The sequence below is a fragment of the Mangifera indica genome, chromosome 9, assembly GCF_011075055.1.
Source record: "Mangifera indica cultivar Alphonso chromosome 9, CATAS_Mindica_2.1, whole genome shotgun sequence".
NCBI lineage: Eukaryota > Viridiplantae > Streptophyta > Magnoliopsida > Sapindales > Anacardiaceae > Mangifera > Mangifera indica.
The window spans coordinates 10,980,837-10,999,726 of record NC_058145.1 but is presented as its reverse complement, the minus strand read 5'-3'; the positions used below and the strand labels follow the sequence as shown (position 1 = coordinate 10,999,726).

At 32.0% G+C, this 18,890-nt stretch overlaps 2 protein-coding genes across 3 annotated transcripts; both read left to right on the top strand.

Annotated features, from left to right (window-relative positions):
* The first annotated feature begins 2,769 nt into the window (after positions 1 to 2,769).
* Positions 2,770 to 11,070, top strand: LOC123224973 (phenylacetaldehyde reductase-like). Of its 2 annotated transcripts, none has more exons than XM_044648780.1 (6): positions 2,770 to 2,949; positions 3,706 to 3,875; positions 4,012 to 4,203; positions 5,190 to 5,352; positions 5,827 to 6,013; positions 6,217 to 6,602. In XM_044648780.1, the coding sequence occupies exons 1-6, from the start codon at positions 2,829 to 2,831 to the stop codon at positions 6,428 to 6,430; spliced, it is 1,047 nt and encodes a 348-aa protein (XP_044504715.1). In that variant the 5' UTR covers positions 2,770 to 2,828; the 3' UTR covers positions 6,431 to 6,602. The 2 variants fall into 2 exon arrangements, with proteins under 2 accessions (XP_044504715.1, XP_044504716.1); XM_044648781.1 differs by lacking the exon at positions 6,217 to 6,602 and adding an exon at positions 10,767 to 11,070 and having other exon boundaries at positions 2,775 to 2,949.
* LOC123224972 lies at positions 6,768 to 10,056 on the top strand. The gene has a single exon (XM_044648779.1). The coding sequence runs from the start codon at positions 6,768 to 6,770 to the stop codon at positions 9,882 to 9,884; it is 3,117 nt and encodes a 1,038-aa protein (XP_044504714.1). The 3' UTR covers positions 9,885 to 10,056.
* Positions 11,071 to 18,890: the final 7,820 nt, after the last annotated feature.

Here is an 18,890-nt window from a genome sequence, read left to right as displayed (position 1 = left end):
ATGAGTGTTTTGGCCGGTAACGGTGGATATTCCCTTCTGAAGGAATCCGTTTAGGGATGGGTTAACTAAATGCTTTTTATTCTGTGGATTAGGATACATAATGGTTCTTTTTCTTTGGAATAATGAATAAAGACAGTTGTCAATTTTCCCGTGGAATCCGCTCTCCATCACGTGAATAAAATGTCCGCCGACCACTTCCTCACGCCTCCTAAAGATGTGGATTAGGATAAATATTCATTTTGGCAAAAAAATGACAAATGTGCGGCTATGTTGTCTAACATTTTAGAATATTTGTGAAAAATGGAGAGGGATAATTGTTACTTTGTATATTATATATACCTATTTTAAATATATAATTAGATAAATATTTATATGTGTCATCATATAATTGGATATTATTTTATTTTTAATTTAAAATTATTAAATTATATAATAAAATATATTATATATGTACCTGTTTATACACTTACAATAAACACGTATAGCTTTATCGGTGTCTAGTGGGAGACTTTGGAACCTCTAAACCCAAGTTCAACTTTCAGGAAATTTTGAAAGGTGTAAATGATTCCATCCTGGTTTAGGCTCAAGTCAGGGGTTAAAATGGGCCATAGCCCAATATCTTCTTCTGTTCAGCCCAATGATGGGTTTAAATGGGCCTTCAACCGATATGTTTTAATTGCAAGATACTCGTCCAAACCCAACATATATTCATATTGAACAAACTGGCGAACTTGGAAATAAAAGAATTTTGCAAAAAAAATTACGGATCGTAATCCTCTCCTAATTTGAAATTTTATTTAAACAAATATGAACATATTGAATGATTAAAAATAATAAAAATATATATATAATAAAAGAAAAAAATATTCACGTTTGTTGTCCTATAAAACTTTTTTTAATCAAATTCATAGAAATGACATTTAAGAGACGATTAATCACATAAACAATATATTACAAAACAAAACATATCATCATTCTTTACTTAACTCAAAAGGGAGCTTCTTCACCTAGAAGCAACGAGAAAGACAAATTTTAGAGCAACACTATATCTATTTACTTTAAATACATAAATAAGTATATATTTATATTTATTATTATATAATTAGATATTATTTTATTTTTAATTTAAAATTATTTAATTATATGATGATATATATCAAATATATACTTATTTATATACTTAAAATTGATACGTATAATTTTATTACAAATTTTAATAGTTATATAATATAATTAATTGCATATTATCCCTATTTCTTCAAGATACAATGTAAAAATTATGGCACAATTATCTTTCATCTAACACAACGACTGACGACTCCTTTTAGGCAAGTATTTGATGTATTAGGATCTAAAACATATCTCCAATGTAATTATTTCAATTAACCCAATCTTTTTAAGTTTCATAAATGAAAAATCACAACAGTGGTCCTTGCTTTTCCTCATGTTCTCAGTATTTTCATTACTACCGTTGTTATCAATGTAACTATAGTATTGGTTAGTTTTATATATATATATATATATATATATATATATATATATATATATATATATATATATATATAGAGGCTAAATTGATATTCGTAAATTATTAAAAACTCAAACATTCTTTTATGAATTATTAAAATTAATAAAATTAGTTAGTTTTAAGATAAAATAATTATTTAACTAATAATATATTAAAAATAATAAACTTTATCTTATTTCTCTCTTAAATCTTAAAAACTAATAATTTTTCTCAAATTTAAGTTTAAAAAGTTTCATTTTCCTCTTAGGATTTTCGTTTTTTTTCACATTTCTCTGATGATCAAAATTGGTTTTGTTTTATTCCAATTTAGTTTTGTTCAACGATTGATTTTTTGTCTATATGCATTTGAACAAAATCGTCCAAATGAACCGCAATTCAATGCTTCAATTTGTCTTTCTTCTTCATCATTCGATTTCATTTGAAATCGGAACTAAAGATAAAAAGTCCATACATGTTTTAACTGAGATTCTTAATAAAAATTATTTTATAAGTGAATATTAAAGTGTTTAAAAATTACGAAAAATATGATTTTGAATTTTCATTACATCTTTTATGGGAATAAGTCTTTTGGCTATATATATATATATAATGACACTTGGAGCATCCTAGAAATAACCCAAACCGTAAACATTGATTCATACCAAATTTCAATGATTCAACAGTCACAAAGTCAATGCAATTTGGTAAGCAATTACTTCACTATACTTGGATTCGTACACGTCTCTGCCCACTTTGTCTATTAGTCCACAAAGTAAATGCGATTTTTCAATTATCACTTTTTTTTTTTTTTTTTATAAAAAGTAAATACTAATTTATTATTATAGACTCATCTAGCTACTTTGCCCATTAGTTTTGTCATCAATTTTTGCCTTCTTTTTTTTTTATATCAATAATTAATTAATATATTCAAAATTTGAGATAACTTTCAAAACTAAAAATCTAAATAAAATTAACTTAATAATTATTGATGTGAATCATAAATTTATCAACATATATTATTATTTATATATAAATTTGTGTTATTATTTATACAAATAGTATTATTTGTTGATGAATTTTTAAGTTTTAAATTAATTTTATATAACATTTATAATATAATTATTTTAAAAATAATAATTTAAATATATTTTCAAATATATAATTAAAAATTATTATATTTAATTTATAATTATTTGAATATTTATTTGCGTTCTCAAGATAAGAAAATATTCCTGTAGGTACTATTTAAGAAATATCTATAAATACGAAGGCCTCCCCAGCTCCAAGGCGTTACGGGGAAAAGCTGAAGTAGAATAAGAGGATGAGCAGTGGAGCAGGAAAGATCGTCTGCGTAACCGGAGCGTCCGGTTACATAGCTTCATGGCTTGTGAAGCTCCTTCTCGCTCGCGGTTACACTGTCAAGGCCACTGTTCGTGACCCGAGTTAGTTTTCTTTCTGTCTATTTTCTATTTCATATTCTTGTTGATTTTGATTTTTCTAATGATTGTTTTTGCGGATTGTGTGTTATTTGTATGGATTGCTTCATTTTGGTTGGTTTCATAATTTGCTCTGTTAAATTGTTGAAGGGGGTCTTTTTCATTTGCTTTGTTTGTCGATATGATGATCCGGTGTTGAAAGATTGGTTTTTGATGCCATCTACTTCATTTGCTTAATGCTTTAGGAGATCAATCTTTAAAAAATTCAATATAGAGGACTGTTAATGTACAAGCTTGAAAATAAAAAATAATAAGTTAAATTAGCAATTTCATCAGTGGAAAAACGCCATTACACATCATGTATTTCCAATTCTGTTGAGAAAAGAACCTTGGTTATCTTAGAGAACCTTTTTTTTCTTTAATTCTGTTTGCTTGTTTCCTTTCTTTAATCTTTGGGCCTGTTTAACCGCGTGGTTCAAGAATTGGGTATAAATTTCTATAAGAAAAAATGCAAGACTGCTTTTGTATGGTAGAGAATCATGAACTGTTTTGTCTAAAGAAGGCTTTTAGAATGTTTTGATGCACTATCATAATAAAAGGACTGTTACTTTTTGTTATTTTGGAGTGGAGTAACTACTAAGATGATTTGCTTTCACATGCATGTTTCAAGGGATTGTAATCATAATTTCACAGCCACCAATCCGCTGTTTTTTTCCTTTTTAAATTTTTTGCTAACTGTATTTAGTTTTTATTCTTCTGCAGATGATCCAAGAAAGATAGATCACTTAGTTACACTTGATGGAGCTTCAGAGAGACTTCAGTTGTTTAAAGCAAACCTTTTGGAAGAAGGATCTTTTGATTCTGTTGTTGAAGGATGTGATGGTGTATTTCATACTGCATCTCCCTTTTACCATGATGTCAAGGATCCACAGGTTAATTTTTCTTAATATTTTCACGTAAATACAAATATGCATAGGCAGTGAAGAATGCTTTTTTTGTCCTAGCTGAATGGAAAGCTTTGCTTCCTTTTCTGCAATCATTACTTAAGTTTTCAAGTTTTAATTTCAGGCAGAGTTAATTGATCCTGCAGTGAAGGGAACTCTTAATGTGCTTAACTCTTGTGCAAAAGTCCCTTCTATAAAACGAGTGGTTGTGACATCTTCAACGGCTGCAGTTACATTCAATGGACAGCCCCGAAATCCAGATACAATAGTTGATGAAACTTGGTTTTCTGACCAGGAAGTCTGCAAGCAGTCAAAGGTTTGTCTGTGAGCTTTTGTTTTTTCTGTCTTATTGAGACTAATTTGTTGTGACTCAAGTGAAATTCAACTTCTTGCATGTTATTAACAATAATCTGTAATTGGAATAAAGATTAATATACAAGCATTGAAAGATATTACTGATTGATACTAACTGTATCAACGTATGTTAATCTCAAAGTTATGTGGTGTTCAGCGTTTATTTTTTTCCTCTTTCTTTTAATTTTTTGTGTTTTGGGGTATACTTCATTTTCCTTGAGGTTTGACGTGTTGATAAACCCCTGGTTTGGAAAATAGGTAAAGACCTTCTCTACAGAGGAGGTTCATGATAATTTTATGATCAGTTAATGTAATTTCAGTGGAGGTCTCTGTTTGTATCTTCTTGTTATATTTGGGAAAGGCAGTCTCTATATTCATGATTTAACCTCTGGTGATATTGTGCTAGGTGATAATTAGGAAATTTATAATCCTTTTGAATTGTTAGGCTCCTTTGTTGTTTAAAGTCATTAGAATTTGCAACATGGCAAGGAAAAGTTTTCTGATTTTCGTATATGTATTTCTCTGTATGTGCCTGTTAAAACCCTCTGAAGATGCTATGATCCGAATCATGAAAATGACTTTCCATAATTTACTTCCATACTGGAATCTGGGGGTCAGGTCTTTACTATCACTGCATCATTGTGAAGTTTCTTTACACGGATTTCATCTTGTTCTACTGTGTGATTTACATACATGGTTTGATTCTAGAGATTCTGTACACACTGTTGTAATGCAGGTTAAGTTGATTGAAATATCAGTATATAAAATTTCTTGCATATTCTCTGTTTCGCTTTTGGGCTCATGGTTTTCTGGACTGGCTAATGTCCATAATGCAAAGCTATTAAAAATTTAATTGAGTGCAGTTGCTTCTGTCTTCATTAATAAATACTAGTCTATGTTAAATTATTTTTATTTAAATAATAATTTATTTAGCTTTCGGGTTCTTAGCTTTGGTATGTGCTTTCAAAGACCATGGCGGAGGAAGCTGCCTGGAAATTTGCTAAGGAGAAGGGTTTGGATTTGGTTGCTATAAACCCAGCAATGGTCATTGGTCCTCTCTTACAGCCAACACTTAATACTAGTGCTGCAGCAATCCTAAGCTTAATTAAAGGTATTTTTTTAATGCTAACCGGTTGATTTCTGCATCCTTTTACCTAATTCACTTACTTCTTCATCCTTGCAAGTAAATAATATTTATTTACCATATGAGAAAAAATAAAAATTGTATTTATGGCTTTTTATGAGAATAATTGTTTGAAGAAAAATTTACCTTTGAACCAAAATGTTTCCTATCAATGGATGTTCAACAAATTACATTAGTTCAGCCTTTGGCAAGACTCTCATATGCCTGGGTTTCTGCTTATTAAAATTTTAATTTATCTTTTCTTTATTTGGATCTTCTGAATTAGGGAAATTATTAGTGATGCTTCTCACTATTATTTTGAGTGATACTGATATGAAAATACCTTTGATAAAGAACATACAATGCAGAATTGTTAATGTTGTGCATCAGTTTTGCTGAATGTGTGTACTTATTTCTTAATCTTTGTCCATGTTTTATTTTTTATTCCTTTATTGGATGCAGGAGCTCAAACCTTCCCCAATACCACTTTTGGATGGGTTAATGTTAAAGATGTTGCAACAGCACATATCCTAGCTTTAGAGGTTCCATCAGCCAGTGGAAGATATTGTTTAGTTGAGAGAGTTGTACACTATTCAGGAATTGTGAAAGCCTTGAGTGAGCTTTACCCCACTCTTCAGCTTCCAGAAAAGTAAGTTCTTCTTTCCACTCTAAATTGATAAATAGGACAGGGAATAATCATCAGTTGGAGTAGTTCTTCTGGGTAAGTATTTCTTGTATGAATTGAGTCACTTCTTGATTAATTATGTTATTTAGTAAATTTTGTCTGGCTCAAATCTGTCTTCTTTTATCTTGTTTTATTACTGTTAGAACTCATATATATATTTTCTGCAGGAAAAGAGAATATAAAAAAAGCTGTGACCCAAAGGCAAAATCGGAAGGCTGTCACCTTATTGCAAATCCAACCACTCAGAATATGAAACGTGGCAGAGCAGGAGAGAATGAAATGGCGGTGGAAAGAGTTGAAAAAGGGAGCAGGTGGGGGGAAAAGGGGCAGGTGAAAAAAACTAAGGAAAAGGTGGGGCGAGAGGGTTCTCTCGAATGTTGAGTATTTACTGTGGGGGGATTTAGTTGGGTTTTTGTGTAACATTCTGGAAAAATTAGTGAAGAGAATTGTAATTGATTAAGCAGTGCAGTAGATGGAAATAGTCATTGTATTGGAAAACTAATTTGTATTCATTCCTGGAAAATTATTCAATACAATATACATATTTTCATTGTCTTGTGTGTTTGTGTTGCCATTCCTGTTCCAGTGTATGCTGTGTTGTGACTGAGATCGGTGCACAAGAGAGGCTGTGAGAGCAGAGGAAGTAACCAGACAAGGCTTTGCTGCTGCCGGATTACTCAGGTACCTATCAATTGGTATCAGAGCACCGATTCTAGGGATGGAGAAAGTCGACTTCATCAAAGATAACGGGCGTTGGTGGATGGTTCGACGACTGACTCAATGGGAACTTCGAGAATCGATGACGAACAGAATTTGTCCTCGCTGTGACAACAAGGAAGAGCCGAAGCATGACTGTAAGCGCAAATCATGGGCCATTCTTGTGGTAGAAGAGGATGATCAAGATGATGAAGGCATCCTATTCGCATTCGATGGAGATTCAGAGAGGAAAAAAACTGACCTTGGTGATTTCGGTATTATGAAAGGAAGTCTGATGTCATATGAAGACCCATCGGTGGAAATAGGCCAACAGAAAGAAAAAATGGCAGATTCACAGGAGTTTCAGTTGCTGGAATCCATTGATTCATATGGGAATCAACTTCCATTGACGATGAGGATAGAGCAGACAATAACAGTTGCGAACGAAAAGCAAAAAGGGGAAGAAAATGAGAAATCCATGGAGATGCAACCAATTACTAGGTGCTCAGAATCTGTGAAGAAAAGAGAGACAGAAGAAGCTGCGGCTGGAGAAGGAGGCGTCCATGAAGAAGGAAAAGGAGAAGAAAATTATAACCCTACCCGACCCAAACCCAGGCCATTAAACCCAAAATCATGGCAGCCCATTTCTATGATACCCAATCTGGCCCGAATTCAACTAAACCCAATGTCATTCACATTCAATCTCAACAATCCTTACAATAATAATACAAGCCCAAGACCTGAGCCCAAACCCAAGTGGCCCACACAAAATCCAATATTATATATTTCCAAAACCAAACCCAATCCTTCAACTTATTTAACTACAACCAAACCTAACCCATTTACGCCACTTATATCCCAGCCCAAGCATATTATTCCAACCCTTACAATCAAACCCCACTCTAGCCAACATAACCCAACTCCAATAAAAGCTTCCGAGCCAGCATATCACCATACCACCCATCCTCTTTTTCATTCCCAAACTATTGAAATTTTTTCAATCAAATTCTACCCATTGACAGTACACCATGCCAACAACATGTCACCCCCAACTCATGACCGATTCAATAACATCAATATTACCCTTCAATTAATCCATCCTTTTTTAAAGAGGAGAGGGGAAGGAAAACAGGGAGATGGCCACCGAGACACATGCTACCGACGGTTGGAACTTGCATTCCTTATCGACAATGGTTTGGAAGGAAAAAGCACGACTCGAAAATGGCTGCAAGGGTGGGAGGGACTTGAATTCCCAAAGAATTTTAGTGTGATTGCTGTGTGTCCCAAAGGAATGGGTCCATCTGTGAGGAGACTTTACGCTCAGGGCAAAGAGATTAATGGCGCTGGAATTAATTCCAGTTTTGCTGTCCACCAAAATGTTGATGGTAGAGCAACTGATGTTGCCCTGGGATGGTCAGTTGCCCTAGGTTCTCCTTTCACATTTGCCACCACTTTGGAGCGGGAGTATAGGAGTGATATCTTTGGGGAGTGGGGCATTCTACTTGGTTCTGTTCATGGAATTGTGGAGTCCTTGTTCCGAAGGTACACTGTCAATGGAATGAGTGAAGATCAGGCTTACAAGAATACTGTTGAGTGCATTACAGGAATTACATCCAAGACCATCTCTACTCAGGGTATGTTGGCTGTTTACAACTCCCTATCTGAAGAGGAGAAAAAGGAATTTGAGACAGCTTATAGTGCATCATTTTATCCTTGCATGGACATCTTGTATGAGTGCTATGAAGATGTAGCCGATTGTAGTGAGATCCGCAGTGTTGTCTTGGCTGGGCGTCGGTTTTATGAAAAGGATGGTTTACCAGCTTCCCCAATGGGAAAAATTGATCAGACTTGCATGTGGAAAGTTGGTGAGCGTGTCCGAGCAGCACGGCCAGCTGGTGACTTAGGCCCCTTGTACCCTTTTACTGCAGGTGTCTATGTGGCTTTAATGATGGCCCAGATTGAAGTCTTGAGGAAGAAGGGGCACTCATACTCTGAGATCATCAACGAAAGTGTGATTGAGTCTGTAGATTCATTGAACCCATTTATGCATGTTCGAGGAGTTTCTTTTATGGTGGATAACTGCTCCACAACAGCTCGGCTTGGATCAAGGAAATGGGCCCCTCGTTTTGATTACAACCTCACGCAACAGGCGCTGGTGGCAGTGGACAGCGGTGCCCCCATCAATCGAGATCTCATCAGCAACTTCCTTTCAGATCCAGTGCATGGAGCCATTGAAGTCTGCGCTCAGTTGAGACCTACCGTTGACATTTCAGTTCCACCAGATTTCACTCCAACAAAGGTGGAACCTGAACCATTTAAGAGAAAGGTGGTGAGGCTTCCAATATCAAGGCGTGGCCTTGGATCTAAAGGGCAAAATATTGTTGTGCTTACAAATCACTTCAAAGTTAATGTCACCAATTATAGTGTTTCCCTCTCATATGACGATGGTCATCCTGTTGATGGCAAGGGTATTGGAAGACGAGTAATTGACAGAGTGCAAGGCCGTGTTCTATCCGCCCCAAGGTTAAAAGTAGGAAATGGTGAGGATTTCTTTCTTCAAAATGGGCGGTGGAATTCCAATAATAAGAAATTAGTGGAGCCGACAAAGATAAAACGATGGGCTGTTGTGAACTTTTCTGCGCGCTGTGATATTCGTAGCCTTGTTCGTGATCTGATAAAATGTGGCGATATGAAAGGCTTGAAGGAAGACTTGCTAGAGGAGCAGCCTGAAGGTGTATCAGAATACAAGTATTCCTCCCATAGTGATCTTGAATTGCTTAATAAGTGGAAAGGGTTGCCGGATCGCAAATGGACTTGGGAATCATGCGACAACCTTCAATATCCCTTTCTCCAATCACACCTTGAGGACAAGGTGTCTCTCAATGGACGGGGAAATGTTAGAACTCATATATATATTTTCTGCAGGAAAAGAGAATATAAAAAAAGCTGTGACCCAAAGGCAAAATCGGAAGGCTGTCACCTTATTGCAAATCCAACCACTCAGAATATGAAACGTGGCAGAGCAGGAGAGAATGAAATGGCGGTGGAAAGAGTTGAAAAAGGGAGCAGGTGGGGGGAAAAGGGGCAGGTGAAAAAAACTAAGGAAAAGGTGGGGCGAGAGGGTTCTCTCGAATGTTGAGTATTTACTGTGGGGGGATTTAGTTGGGTTTTTGTGTAACATTCTGGAAAAATTAGTGAAGAGAATTGTAATTGATTAAGCAGTGCAGTAGATGGAAATAGTCATTGTATTGGAAAACTAATTTGTATTCATTCCTGGAAAATTATTCAATACAATATACATATTTTCATTGTCTTGTGTGTTTGTGTTGCCATTCCTGTTCCAGTGTATGCTGTGTTGTGACTGAGATCGGTGCACAAGAGAGGCTGTGAGAGCAGAGGAAGTAACCAGACAAGGCTTTGCTGCTGCCGGATTACTCAGGTACCTATCAATTACTTTCTAGCATAGCATTAATAAAGCTAGTGGATTTTGGGTTCTTTGCCAGTTTATTTATTTCACTGCAACAATATGTTATGATGTTAAGATAAAGCAAGAGAAACATTTTTGACATCTTAATTTCATTACATTTTAAATAGTTTATTCTATCAGAAAAACTGTACTAATTATCAGAAACATTTTTAAGTTTGGACCTTTTTCCTACTATAAGTTAGAAAGGAACGAAAAAAAAAAAAAAAGAAAAATAATCTGTAAATTCGAGTTTCTTTTAGTAAAAGAAAAACAGTATCTAGATTGGAGTTTCTTTTTATTTTATATTGGCTTCAGATTTGTTGTTTCAATGTATTTCACCAGTTGTGCTATATTTCCTAATATGCTTGAAGAGAATGAGACAAATATAGAATTTTGGTTTTGATGACTGCTGCTTTTGTTCTGACAATACTTGGTTTACATGATAGATGTTTATTTTTTTTGAGATTTTGAACTGACTATGTCTTGGCAGTTATGATGTTCGACAGTACTGGATATAATTATCTTAACTTAATTTTGTGTTAAAAACCTTTGCAGGTGTGCTGATGACAAGCCATATGTTCCAACATTTCAGGTGTCAAAAGAAAAAGTTAAGGGCTTGGGACTTGAGTTCACTCCCTTAGAGGTTAGCCTCAAGGAGACGGTAGAATCTCTCAAGGAGAAGGGCTTTTATTGATTTCTGAGTCTGGTAGATATTTGACTGTTCTCAAATTATGAATAAATAATGTTGTAGCTTTTGGTGTCCTCAGCTGTGTGAACTGATTGCTATTTTCTTGTTTGTAACATTCTCTAAACTTGTTACATTTGAGTATGCATTTATATAAGGAATATTTCTGCCTAAGTTTTTGCTTTCATATCAAAATTTATACAGTATCAGATCTTTAACCTTTATGAGTAATAATATTATGTATACATGTTTCGGATATTCAAATTGGTACATACTTTGGTGTGTCATAATGTGATTGGGTGTTATTTTATTCTTAATTTAAAATTATTCAATCATATAATGATATATATAAGTATATATTTAAAATGAATATATATAATTTTTCACCGAAGGTTTATTAAGATTTTGTGGACCAAAGTTGTGGAAAAGTTATAAGGGTTACACTGAAGGGTTACAAATAATTTCATAACTTATTTGTAGTATTTTCAGTATCACTCACCTCACAGTGTCCTCCAATTCAATCAATTCATCTGTTAGCAGTTCTGTGCATGAAATGAAAATAGGGTACATAAATAAGCATGTATTCATTCAATCATATAATAACATATACGAGTGTGTATTTATTTGTATATTCAAAATAAGTATACATAAATATGTATTCATTTGTATACGAAATAAATTATGATAATAATATTTAGAATCTAGTAAGACTTGAGTAAGTTTACTATGCTGTTTCGAACAATAAATTAAAAGAAAAACAAATATAAATATATTACAAGATTTTAACCTAGTTTGGATTGAGAATTAAATGTCTTTCAGCTTATTCATAAATTTAATTCTAGATGTCTTCATTTCATTGGCCTATTCATGAATTTAATTCTAGATATCTTCGTATTCTAGATAAGCTGATCATTATCTTTTTTTTTTTTTTTTTTTTTGTAAGTATCATAACATTTTAAACACCTTTAATTTAAAAAATTTATAATTTTAACATATAGGGCTAACTATTTTATATTTATGATTTTTTTATCTATCAACATTTTAATATTCAATATTTTACTTAATCATATAATTACTTATCAACTAATTTTTTTTGAAATATTTTTAAAATATAATTATAAAAGATATCTCAATGATACCAGAAAAAAAAAAAAAAACTAAATCTATATTACCAAAAATTTGGCAATAATATAAAATAAAATGCAGATAACAAAAAATTTGAAAAATTAAATTTTTTGCATAAGAATATTGAAATGAAAAAGATCAACATCATCAAATAAAATATTTAAATAATAAAATATACCATAACAGAATATTTAAGTTTCAAATAGAACTATCTCAATACCCACCCATTACTCAACCAAAATTTTTCATTCTTTTTCCCCTGAGTTTCTATATCCATTTTCCCCACTAAAACTTTCCCTAAAGTATAAGAAATTAAACTGAAAATAAAAAACATTTTTTCTTTTTTATACTTTAAGACATTCTCTTATTAAATTGTACTTTAAAAATTCAACACGTTATCTTCCTCCAATCATGAACTTTTTTTATATTCTATCTATAGGGTAGTGTTATGCGTATCCTTTTTCTTTTACGCAAATATATACATATATAATATATCATCGTATGATTAAACATAAATTTATCGGATGCAATTTACTTATAATAAATCTATTAATTAAAAGAGTAATGCATATCTATTTACATAACAAAATGTACCAATATTTAACATATGCAATTTACTTATAATAGATCTGTTAATTAAAAAAGAGTAATGTTATACATATCTATTTTTTAGTATATAAATACATACACTCATAATATTTGATTATGTGATTGGATGTAAATTTATCCTTAATTTAAAATTATCCAATTACTTAATGACACACATTCAATTGTATAATTTGTGTATACAAAACGAGTACAAATAGTTTTATCGTAATTAAAAAGTTTAAGATTAACATTATTATTAATTATATGAAATTGAGACGTGTGATTATCATATTCATATATTTAGTATTCAAGAAGTTATCATCAGCCAAACTTCTCTGAGAAAACTGAGAGACGTCTGGTTCAATGTCTTCTCCTCCACAAGAAACTCCTTCAAACTCCTCCGCCTCAAAACTAGCTGCTAGCCCTAACCCTAAAAATAAAGTTACAATAAAAAGACCGCTGAATAAGCACTCACATTTGGAGCTTAAAGGTTGTGCCAATGGCCGCTGCAGTAATGTCAAATCATTTTTGATCAATTTTCGACTGGTTATCAATTCAGTCCTACTGACGCAGAGCTTATTGTTTATTACCTAAGGAAGAAGGTGATGAATGAGGCCTTGCCTCTTAACAAGATCATCAAGATTAGATTACTCGACCACAATCCAGAGACAATTTCAGGTATATGTGAAAAAGAACATATGCTTTTGCTGCTCTTGAGTCTTCTAATTTTATGTGGAGTTGCTATCCTATCTACATATACATAGTTTAGATGATATTGTGTTACATAATTTATATTACTATTGGTGTTTCAAACCCTCTTTGATGAATTTTATAATTTTGGTTCATAAATTTACTTTAATCTATCTTTTATTCTCTTGTTTGGTTTGTCAGTAATAAAATATTACTAATGCTGACGTAACAGGTAATATGGGTGGTAATCTGATTACCACCTTCACTTTAGGTATTTAAAGATTATCGAGGTAATCTCGATTTTATTATAATTATATTATTATTTATTAATTTTTTAAGACAAAAATAAATTTATTTTCAATTAATATGACAAATAATATAAAAAATATTTAAAAATAATTATATTCAAGCGCATTTAAGTAAAATAATTTACTAGTAATCTTTTATTACCTTTAATCAAACACAATAATTATTTATACCTACCAAATTTTATCAAACATAGTAATCATTTATACCCAGTAATATTCTAAGTAATATATCTTCATAGTAATCTTTTTATTTTGGTAATAAAACATTACTCAAACCAAACGCCTCCTAAGTATATAAATATATATAGATTTGATATGATCAAGTCATCAAATGATTAACTAAATATCACCTAATTGCATGATTACACATGTATATAGTCACATATATATATATATATTCAAAAGTTGATATACATAACATTACCTTTTTATATAATTGATCATATTGTTTATCCTTATGTAACAAAACTAATACGCTATCTACTTGTGAAATGACATTTTCTGTTGCAATAGTTGTAGTGATCATTAGCAAAGATTCCATAGATGGAGAATTGCGATTTGTTTTATTTTTTATTTTTTTATTCTTCTTCTGGGGGGAAATTAATTCTCTTTAATTGTTATTTCTTAATTATTACTATTTAAATTTTTACTCTTAGGGATTGGAATTTGCATTAGGTTTTCAGACGTTCAAAGTTTGAGGTTTTATTTTTAGTACTGACTTTGTATGCGCATTGTTTAATATATGACAAGAGAGATGTTCGAGGGAACTAGACTCGAGAAATTTTATTTCTTTACACCAAGATATAAGAATTATCCAAATGGGAATTGACCAAAGTGAACCGTCGGTGGTAGGTATTGGAGAGCCATCGGATCTGACAAACAAATAGTTTTTAAAGGAAAATTGGTAGGGTTCAAGAAATCGTTGGTTTTTTATGAGGGAAAGCCTCTTAAAGGTTGAAAGACAAATTGGATTATGCATGAATTTAGAGTAAATAATGCGCCTCCGAGTAAAGCTAGTTCAAACTCAGAGAAACTATTTTGCATAATGAGCTTCAATATATATATTAGATTTACTTTTGTTTATGTATCTAATATATATATATATGTACTCCTAATATTTGTTCATTGTTTTGTAGTTGGATGATTGGGTTTTGTGTAGAATTTACAACACGTTTGATAATTTATTTGTAAAGTTCAAGTAAATGCATATCTTGTCACGATCAATACAAATGTCGCAGCATTAATAAAAGGGTTCGAATGAGATGATTTCAAATTTTTAGTTTAATAGTTCAATTTGAGATTGATTTATTTATTCTTTTTAGTGATAATATTCACTATCAGTTGACGACTCTTTGGTAATACCATGCCTTGATATGAACAAATTTTTATTAAGTTAGACATGATGACTTTGATCTAAATTCAAGTTAGCTCTAGACTTGATTTAAATTAAATCCACCCTTATTAACAAGTAAGATGTGTCAAAATAATAAATATATGACCTATTTTATTCATAATGTGAAATGAGATGTTGTGATTGTCTATTACTCGTTTAAATCTTGGTTTTGTATTGAGAGTACAAACCTATAGTTTTTATTTTAGGAAAAATGACTTTCAAAATCCGTGAACATGCAGAGGGTTTAAAAAATTTTGATGTTGCAAATGACGTTATGGAAGCCCCACAAAGGATGGGCTTTGACGACAATCTTCTCAAATTACATAATATGTCGAAAACATTCTGCGTGCATTTTGGAGGCCTTGGCTATGTGTTATGATGTAGATACGTCTTGTTTTAGAATAAATGAACAAATAAATTTACATTTTGGTTTAATAGATATTATGTATATGTATAAAAAATGATGGTTGAATTTTGGTTAGGACACTATTCCTTGTGGTTGCTAAAAACTTATATACTAAGTCAAAGGGCTTTATGTTAGAGATGTTAAGAGATATAACAATCTATGAGGGTGAATTATTGTATAGAATAAAAGCGACTATTATGTACATATTAGGAAATACAATAGTAACTAATCATATTGGTTGTTATGTAAATAGTTGTCATACGTCGTTATTGACAAACCTCCATGAATTAAGCAAGTATATATTGAAGATGGTGATTTTAGCCCCACTTCAGGGGCTTTAACCCTCCTTGATCCTAATGGGGAGAAGATTCTTTAATAAAAACGAGGAAGAGGACAAAGATGGGGATAAAGATGAAAAAAATCCCCGCAATTAGGAACAAGGTTACATATGTCCTCTCTCCGTCCCACCCTACCCCATCCTTGTCCTGTCTCTGTCCTTTTATATTAATATATTTATTTAAAACACTATCACATTTTGATAGTTTTAAATTATTTATGTTTTTTAAATTTATTTAAGTTTTTGTTGTGCATATTAAAATAGCTAATATATTATATTTGTGACATTTGAAATAATGATTTTACTTTTACTTAATTTTGTTATTTAATATATTTATATTGTATTTAGAATGTGTGAGGAGGAGATTTTTCCTTACTGATACCGAGAGGGGATTTTTCCCCGTGAGACAAGGAGAGAATGGAGAAGAGATTTTTCTTTACAGGGAGAGGACGAGAAATCATTTCATCCCCATAATAGAGATATGTTAGAGATAAAGATTGATATCCCTCACGGCGGTGAGAATGAGGACGATGATAGGGATCGGGATTGAGATCCCCTCCTCGCCCTTCCCTATTGTCATCCCTAGTATGCATGGGGGAAGTTGTTTGTAAATATCCATAAGAGTCTCGCCTTACATCAATGGAAATAGATAAGGTCACTCAATGGTTGTTCTTATGTCTTAATGGTAAAAGTTTTTATTTATTAAAATCTTTACAAGAATAATAATATACGTTCAACTCTGAAAAATGAAGATAATGTGTTTACATTATTTTAGACAATAATGGAAGAGGTAAGGCTTTTTTTATTTTTTTTAAAGATAAGCTTGTATATATTTTATATAGATATAATATATAATTTGAACATATTATAAGTTATTTTAATATGAAATGATATTTTTTTTTTGTAAGATATTTTTTTCCCCTTATGATCGATTGCCTCAAGCATTTTTATCAGCATGTTTTGGAGAAGCAAAAATATTGAAGATTGGCAATTTTGCTTGGATGGATGAGAAAACTGCTTGGATAAAAAATGTCATTAAGGATGAGGATGAGACATTTGCTTAGATTGGGGATGATGAAAGTATGACAATTGAGAATTTTGAAGTTGTTGTAGATACAAAAAATTCTACTGAGTGTCATATAGAGGAAGTTATAGGTATAACAAATACTGATGAGGCTAATACACCAACACCCCTAAGAAGAAGAAAGAGAACTCGATTGACAGGAATTCGAGTTTCTTCCTGACCCCCCTCCCCCAACAACAAAGAGGAGAATAAAATTTTCTACCAGATTGTTACACTATAAAGTCTCTAATTTAATAACAAATATTCAAAATCAAGGAAGACAGAACTAGTGAGGTAAGGATACTTGTTTCTGTATTTTTTCATATAAAGAAAATAAAAAATTTGTAGATGAATCTACTTTCATTTATAAAGATAATAAAAAATTGGCCAAAGGACTATTTCCCACCCAAAGTATGTTGTTATCTCAAGTTTTCACTCATTAACTTTGAAAATCTCATTTACCCACTTATAGGTTGTTAAAATTAACGGTTTGAAAGGTATAATCATCATTTTATCTATAATATTAAAAATAAGTTAAAATTTTATCTCTTTTTCCCCCAACCCCTAAAACTGACTATTTCCCCCAAAGTCAAGTTTCAAAAAATAGCATTCTCCCCCCCTCCCCCAGGATTTAGTTTTTAATCCCTAGTGTCAAATCCGATGTCATCGCTGACGACAAAGCTTTTCAAAGGCATCAACATGCTCTAACTATCTCTCTTCCCTCCTTTAAAACATCGGTCAATCGAGATCTGGATTGAAAAGTTGAAAAGCTTCGTCGGGAGACTAAGCTCTTCGTTTTCCTATACGAAGACGAGACTGTTGTCTTCATCTAGGAAGATGAAGAGCTTCATCTTTTCGACTTTCTAACCTAGATCTCGACCGATCGATGTTCCAGAGGAGGGAAGAGAGACCATCGGAGCATGGTGATGTCTCTAGAAAGCTTCGTCGTCGGCGATAGAGCCAGATTTGGTGTCGGGGATTAAAAACTAAACCCTAAGGGGGGATGTTATTTTTTAAAACATGGCCTATGGGAAAATGGTTAGTTTTTAGGGGTTGGAGAGAAAAAAGAGATAAAATTTTAAGGAGTTAGAGTTCCGTTAATTTCAACCATTCATGTGTGGGTAAATAAGATTTTCAAAGTTAACAGGGAGAACTTTCAGATAATAACATACTTTGGGTGGGAATAAATCCTTTGGCCTAAAAAATTTGCAGATAATAAACAATTTCATTTATACAATCTGCGATAGATTGTTTCTGTTTTGATTGTTATGCTTATTTATCTGTTGCAAATTGTTTCTACTTTGGCTACTGTGCTTGTTTATTTGTCGCTTGTTTCTGCTCTATTATCTATTTTTTAATACTTGTTTCATGTCAGGTTGACTCTAGGCTTTTTAAGGGTTCCAAAGAGCTGGGGGCAAACATCAATCTCCTAAATTTTGGTTGTTGAATTTTTGGTGTTGACGTTAGATGATTTAAGGGATCAATACTAATGGGGACAGACAACAATTTGCTAAATTTTGGTTGTTGAATTTTTGGTATAATTTTAGGGATTGTGTGATACTAGGTTTCTTGATGGAACAAAAATAATTTAATAAAAAGGCAATTGCTTGGATAGAAAATGTAGTTAAGGATGTGGATGAGGCACTTGCTTAGATTGGGGATAATGAATGTGTGATAATTGAGAATTCTGAAGTTGTTATAAATACTGAAAATCCTGTTAGGTATCATATAGAAGAAGCTGTAGATACAACAAATGCTGATAAGAGTGATATACCAACACCCCCAAGAAGAAGAAAAAGAACTAGATTGATAGGAATTCGAGTTTCTCCCCCTATAGTAACAAAAAGGAGAATAAAACTTTATGTTAGATTATTACACTATGAAGTCTTTGATTTAATAACAAAGAGGAGAATAGTTATTTATGTGAATTATAAGTGAATCCACATATATTATTATTTATATATAAATTTGTGTTATTATTTATATTAATTGTATTATTCATTGATGAATTTTTAAGTTTTTAATTAATTTTATATAGCATTTAAAATATAATTATTTTAAAAATAATAATTTATATATATTTT

What these genes read in the sequence shown, in the direction of transcription:
- LOC123224973 (XM_044648780.1), top strand. Translation starts at nt 2,829, where the DNA reads ATGAGCAGTGGAGCAGGAAAGATCGTCTGCGTAACCGGAGCGTCCGGT. An exon ending in ATGATGTCAAGGATCCACAG is followed by an intron (nt 3,876 to 4,011) that starts GTTAATTTTTCT and finishes TTTTAATTTCAG; the next exon opens with GCAGAGTTAATTGATCCTGC. An exon ending in ACTCTTCAGCTTCCAGAAAA is followed by an intron (nt 6,014 to 6,216) that starts GTAAGTTCTTCT and finishes TATTTTCTGCAG; the next exon opens with GAAAAGAGAATATAAAAAAA.
- LOC123224972 (XM_044648779.1), top strand. Translation starts at nt 6,768, where the DNA reads ATGGAGAAAGTCGACTTCATCAAAGATAACGGGCGTTGGTGGATGGTT.